The 7,011-nt window shown below is 34.7% G+C and overlaps 1 protein-coding gene across 1 annotated transcript; it reads left to right on the top strand.

Annotated features, from left to right (window-relative positions):
* Positions 1-5,701: 5,701 nt before the first annotated feature.
* LOC112097782 lies at positions 5,702-6,322 on the top strand. Its single transcript, XM_024183361.1, has 2 exons — positions 5,702-5,842; positions 5,954-6,322. The coding sequence occupies exons 1-2, from the start codon at positions 5,702-5,704 to the stop codon at positions 6,320-6,322; spliced, it is 510 nt and encodes a 169-aa protein (XP_024039129.1).
* Positions 6,323-7,011: the final 689 nt, after the last annotated feature.

Consider the following 7,011-nt stretch of genomic DNA (forward strand, 5'->3'; position numbering starts at 1 on the left):
TTGCTCTCCCTGGCTTAATGAGGGTGACTTGATCATGTAATTTCTTATACATTATCCATTGTTTGTTTTATTTGCAGTGCCTGGTATCAAGCAAATTCGGGATGCAAAGTTGACACATAAATTGGCCCTCGAAATGGCCAAACACGTTTTTAAAGCATTTCAAATGTTTATGATGTAAAGGATTATGTATCTTTCCACTCAAACACCATAGCTGCTGCAGCAAGCTCTGGCATTGTTGAAATCGTAAAGATGTGTCTTCAAATGTTCCCACATACCATTTGGCTTTCCACTGATCAGCAAACCATACTGAAAGTTGCTGTTTGTTAAGGAAGCTCACGTTGCAGTCAAAAGGAGCAGCTCAGCTGGCACGTGAGATCTAAAGCCAAATCAGCAGAGTCTGTTAAGAAGCTATGCCAGCTCAGCAAGTTTGTTGAAGCATGCTTTTCATTCTGTTTTGTAGTTAAGCTTACTTAATTAGTTTAGCTCTCTTGTTTTAGCTTGGTATATAAACTGATGTAGATCTGCTTTTCATTGTTAATCGAGAAATGAAATAAAAGAAAAACTCCAGAATATTCTTTTCATTTTCTTAGTTCCCAAACACATTTTACAATTACACATTTAACTTTCAAACATGGTATCAGAACCAAACAGAGCAAGCTCTAGTAATCAACAAATAAATTCCAGAAATACGACAACAGCAAATGTAAGTCAGATCAATTTCTCATTTAACACTCCAATCAAGCTAGATAGATCCAATTATCTGCTTTGGCGATCACAAGTTTTAGCATCGATCAGAGGAAATCGATTGGAAGGCTTCATAGATGGAACCAAATCAACACCTGAGGAAAAATTACTACTCGCTAGAGCTGATGGATCTGCTCAAGAAATTGATAAGCCAGAATATCAAAACTGGAGATCACATGATCAAACCTTACTTGGATGGCTGTTATCAGCAATTAATGAAGGTAATCTTAGTCTTGTTATTAATTGTGTGATGCATGGAGAACCTTAGAGAAGAAGTTTGGAGTTCAATCTGAGGCTAGAGTACTTCAGCTTAGATATGAGTTGAATACAATAAAGAAGGAGGCATTAAGTATTGAAGATTATTGTATTAAGATGAAATCTATAGCTGATAAACTTGCTAGTGCTGGTAGTCTTATAACAGAAAAAGATTTGATGTTAACAATATTAAATGGATTAGGATTAGGCTATCATGATATAGCAACCTTCATAGCTGGTTCTAAAATGGAATTTGATGATGCTTATGCATTGTTGTTAACACATGAAACCAGACTTGAACAAGAACAGGATGATAAGAATATGTTTAATGCAAACTATGCCCATGCTAATACATGTTATCATAGAGCTTTCTATGGTCAAGCTAGAGGTAATTTCAGAAGAGGTGAATATGTTGGTGGTAGTTTTGGTAATATTGGTAGTAGGAATCATGGAATTAGAAAAGGAAATTTTGGTCCACAAAGAATGTTTTATGGAAGTTTCAGGAGGGGAAATGGCAGAGGACAGTTTCCTGGTTAAAATAATGCTCACAATTTTTCTTCTCAATCACCAAGGAATATGACTCCATTCACTAGAAATGGCTTTGTTGGAATGAATGGATCAACAGGGTCTACTGGAAACATAAAAGAAACTACTTGTCAGGTCTGTTTTAAAATTGGTCATACGGCTGACATCTGCTGGCATAGATTTGTAGAAGATTATACTCCTACTCCAAGAAATTTTAGTAAAGGAAAAGGACCAAGATCTGCATACTTTACTAATTTTGATGGTTTCAACTCACATTCTAGCTGTGAAGATTATGATTGTTTCAGCTATATGCCACCAAATTTTCATCCTACTTCTGGAGCTCATCTTTACCCTGGTGTTGATGCTTATAATCTTGGAGCTGCAAATATGGCAAATTTTGAAGGAGCTGCTGATGATGGCTGGTATTTGGATAGTGGAGCCACTCACCACTTAACAAATAATATGGAGAATCTATAGCTCAGAGAGGAGTATAAAGGTAATGATTAGCTCATCATTAGTAATGGTAAAGGATTATCTATCTCTCATGTTGGACATGCTTTTCTGTCATTTAGAGCTTTAAACTGTCATTCTTCACATATTGTTATAGCACTTAAAGACATGTTTGTTCCTTCAATCACTAAAAATTTGTTAAGCAGTTCTAAACTCACCTATGATAATTCTCTCTCTGTTGAATTCTGTGGAAATATCTATTTTGTAAAGGACATGAAGGGACAAGTTCTTCTGCAAGGCCTTGCTGAGAAAGGTCTCTACAAACTGCTATTGAAACCTAAGCCTATTCTTCATCACCTGCATTTCATCTATCACAATCTCAGATAAATTAGCCAGTCTCTATGCTGTCAGTCTCAAATGTGTCTTTTGTTAATCAAAATTGTTGTGCTTTTACTACAACTTGTAATAACTCATTTTCAAATGCTTGTAATCAAAAACCTGATGATTTGACTTTATTGCATAGAAGGTTTGGTCATCCAAACTCAACAATATTGATGCATTTGCTTAAATCCTGTAAGCAATTTAAAGTCTCTTCTAAAGCTCTTTCATCTTCTACTTATTCTATCTGTGATGCTTGTCAATTAGGAAAAACTCATAAACTACATTTTCTCACCACTGAAACTAAAAGTACACAAGTACTGGAACTAATATATACTGATATTTAGGGGCCTTCACCTACTGTTTCTAGGAATGGATATAAATATTATATCAGTTTTGTTGATGACTACAGTAAATACACTTGGGTTTATCCTCTCAAGCTTAAGTCAGATGGTTTTGCAGTCTTTAAACTCTTTAAACTCCAAGTAGAAAATCAATTCAGTAGTAAAGTCAAGATGCTGCAATTTGACTAGGGGGAGAATATAGAGTGTTCACTGATTTCTTGAATCAAAATGGGATCATATTTCGACATTCATGTCCATATACTCACCATCAAAATGGTCTGGTTGAGAGGAAGCTTAGACATATAGTAGAATTGGGATTAACATTATTAGCTCAAGCTAATCTGCCCTTTAAATTTTGGTGGGATGTTATTCACACTGTAGTTTATCATATAAGTAGATTGCCTACCCTTGTGTTAAAGTTTGTGTCTCCTTATGAAAAATTATTCAACCACAAACCAGATTACAGCTTCTTAAAATGTTTTGGTTGCCTTTGTTATCCATATTTGAGGAACTTCAACAAGCATAAGTTTGATTTTCATACAAGAAAATGCATCTTTATTGGATACAACCCATCTCATAAAGGTTACAAATGTTTGACAAGTTCAGGAAAGGTTCATATACTTAGACATGTGATTTTTTATGAAACCATATTTCCTTACTTAAACAACATCATTTTTTCTTCTTCTGAAAACACATCCTCATCTGAGATTCCAGTGTCATCCTTTACTCAGCAACAAATTTTTCATTTATTAACACTTTCTATCCCTAATAGCAGTCTTGAAGAAAATTTCTCAGCAGACTCAGCAAGAAATGAACAGGTATCTTCATCATCTTTACATACAGACATTTTACATCATGAGCTACCTAATCATTCTTTGACAGAATCTTTATCACCCCACATATCTTCTCAAAATCTAGAATCAATTCAGCCACAATTTGAACCACAAATTATCATTCAACAACCATAATCTCAGCATATTCCTGATGCCTCAAACACAAGCCTGACTCAGAAACCTTCTCAGAAAATGGTTACCAGATCAAAATCTGGTATCTTCAAACCAAAAATATATACAACAACTTTAATCAATAAATAACTTGATACAGATCAAGAAGCTCTTAGTGATTAGAATTGGCATCAAGCCATGAGAGATGAGTATGAGGCTTTAATCAGGAATAAGACTTGGTCATTAGTTTCATCTTCAGCTGAACACAAAGTTGTAGGCAACAAGTGGGTGTTTAGAGTAAAACAAAATAGTGATGGAAGCATAGTTAAGTATAAAGCTCGGTTAGTTGCAAAAGGTTTTCAACAAACTGAAGGTGTGGATTACTTTGAAACATTCAGTCCTGTTGTGAAATCTTCTACAGTGAGAATTATATTGAGTTTAGCTGCAATGCATAAATGGACAATTAGACAAGTGGATGTAAATAATGCATTTTTAAATGGAGAGTTGACTGAAGATGTTTATATGTGTCAACTTGAGGGGTTTGTTGATCTGCAGAAGCCCAACTATGTGTGCAAATTAAAAAAGGCTTTATATGGCTTAAAACAAGCTCCAAGAGCTTGGTATGATAAGTTGAGAGATAGTCTGGTTACCAAGTGGGGATTCAGAAAATCAAGAGCTAATACATCCTTGTTCTGTAAAGGAAAATAGGGCTTAATAATTTTCCTTTTGATATATGTCAATGACATAATGATCACAAGTCCTAATAGTGCTGAATTAGAGCAATTTATCTTGGAATTCAGTAAAGTATTTGCTCTAAAAGACTTGGGGAAACTGTCATGTTTCCCTGGCATAGAAGTTTCTGATGTTGCAGAGGATATTTATCTGTCTCAGAGGAAATATATCAGGGATTTGTTGAGTAAAGCTGATATGTTAGAATGCAAAGAGTGTAACACTTCAATGGTGACAGGAGTAAAGCTCCAGAAGGAAGCTAAGGGTCATTTGGGCTAGTATGTTGAAGATCCTACTGGTTACAGAAGTCTTGTTGGGGGGTTGCAGTATTTAGTTCTAACGAGACCAGAAATAACTTATGCAGTAAACAAGCTAAGTCAGTATGTGTCAGCACCTACACTTCAACATGTCATTGCCTGCAAAAGAGTTCTTAGATATCTAAAGGAGACTGAAAATTATGGTTTAAAGTTTTCAACAGAAGGAGAAATGAAGCTCTCAAGTTACACTGATGCAGATTGGTCTTTTGATATTGATGATAGGAAATCAACAGGTGCTTAATGCAATTATTTGGGAAGTAACTTGATATCTTGGTCATCCAAGAAACAGTCAGTGGTTGCTAGGTCCAGTGCAGAGTGTGAGTACAGAGCCCTTGCAACTGCAAGTGCAAAAATCTCATGGATTCAGTCATTATTTGGTGAACTTGGTATTGAATGTGTTTCTCTTCCCACGATTTTGTGTGATAATGTCAGTGCAATAGAACTAGCTAAGAACCCTATTTATCATTCAAGAACAAAGCATATTAAATTAGACATGCACTTCATTAGAGATAAAGTCCTAACTAAAGAACTGGAAATCAGGTACATTCCCAGTAAAGAGCATATTGCAGACATCTTGACTAAGCCTCTCACTTTTATTCATTTCAATTATTTTCGAGCCAAACTCAATGTGCAAGCATGCCCCTTAAGTTTGAGGGGGGATGTTAAGGAAGCTCACGTTGCAGTCAAAAGGAGCAGCTCAGCTGGCACGTGAGATCTAAAGCCAAATCAGCAGAGTCTGTTAAGAAGCTATGCCAGCTCAGCAAGTTTGTTGAAGCATGCTTTTCATTCTGTTTTGTAGTTAAACTTACTTAATTAGTTTAGCTCTCTTGTTTTAGCTTGGTATATAAACTGATGTAGATCTGCTTTTCATTGTTAATCGAGAAATGAAATAAAAGAAAAACTCCAGAATATTCTTTTCATTTTCTTAGTTCCCAAACACATTTTACAGTTATACATTTAACTTTCAAACATTGTTCAACATCGACAAGAAAAGATTTTGAATCTTTTGCATAATATGGATGTATATAATAAGTTCATATCTCCCCAGCTAATTGATGAATCTACTAAGGACAACATCTTGCATTTGGCAACAAAGTTAGCACTTCCAGCTCATTTAAGAATTATGCTTGGGGTAGCTCTAAAAATGCAAAGGGAGGTGCAGTGATTCAAGGTTTTAGCTCCTGTTAAAACACATAAAGTATCCATGTTGCGTACTCTTCCAATTAGTAACATTATTCCTTGACAATTTTGATATATGCTCTCGTAGGTGGAGAAATTAGTGCACCATTTTCTTAAGAAAGTGCAAAACATTGATGGAAAAACAGCCCAGGATATATTCATAGAGCAACATAAAGATTTTCTTGAGAATTCAGAGAAATGGATGAAGTATACATCAAATTCTTGCATGGTTGTCACCGCTCTCATTGCTACTATGATGTTTGCAACAGCTTGTACTGTGCCTGGAGGAAACATTAAAAGTGGCAACCCAATTTTCTTGAGAGATAAGTTATTCATGGTGTTTGCTATCTCATATGCACTCGGGTTTATTTTCACTTCTACACCACTTTTGGTGTTCGTATCTATCCAAATTGCGCAGTATGCAGAAAAAGATTGTTGGGATTATATGCTCTTTTGAACCATATTAATTTATTTTCTGATTAATAAAATATTTGAGACATTTTCAATTGCATAAATATATATTGATAAGGTCCGTTTAATCATATTATATGTATTTATGTGATCATCATATGGATTCATAGAAGACATAAATACAAGTTATCTTATGATTAAATAAATTTAGTTCACAGTTGATAAATAGAGTTGGGCACTCTATTTATGTTTAGACTGCAGTAAATTCATTGAATAATTTGTCTTAATCATATATGAATCTACTGATGTAGTTTGACTACATTGATCTAGATCACATATGAGATTTAATTAATCTTGAAATGACTATCTGACTTATTACATCTCATAGGCATTGATTTTACTGTAATCTTAATCTTGAGTTAGTTATGATTTCATGATTGTAATTGTTATTCCATTTGAGTTACCAATAGGCACGACACACACTTGCGGTCAAAATTACCCGGTATCTTGGTGGGAGCAATTATGAGTATTGGAGTTATAGATTAACAATATAGAATTTGTACAACACATCTCTTGATGGGTTTTTGACACTTAATCATAGAATTCTTTTGCCAGAGTGTGTCAACATATTTAGTATGTTGAAAATGATCATTAGAGAAAACCAGTAAGTATCAAGGAACAAGATGTAATTAAATCGATTGGACAGTTGAGATGTCGATTTAATTAACGATATGG

The sequence above is a fragment of the Citrus clementina genome, unplaced genomic scaffold, assembly GCF_000493195.1.
Source record: "Citrus clementina cultivar Clemenules unplaced genomic scaffold, Citrus_clementina_v1.0 scaffold_5, whole genome shotgun sequence".
In the NCBI taxonomy this organism is placed as follows: Eukaryota; Viridiplantae; Streptophyta; class Magnoliopsida; order Sapindales; family Rutaceae; genus Citrus; species Citrus x clementina.

Bases quoted from the DNA above. Each gene is read 5' to 3' on its own strand.
- LOC112097782 (XM_024183361.1), top strand. From the start codon at position 5,702: ATGGATGTATATAATAAGTTCATATCTCCCCAGCTAATTGATGAATCT. The intron at 5,843-5,953 runs GTGCAGTGATTC...ATGCTCTCGTAG, and splicing joins CTCTAAAAATGCAAAGGGAG to GTGGAGAAATTAGTGCACCA.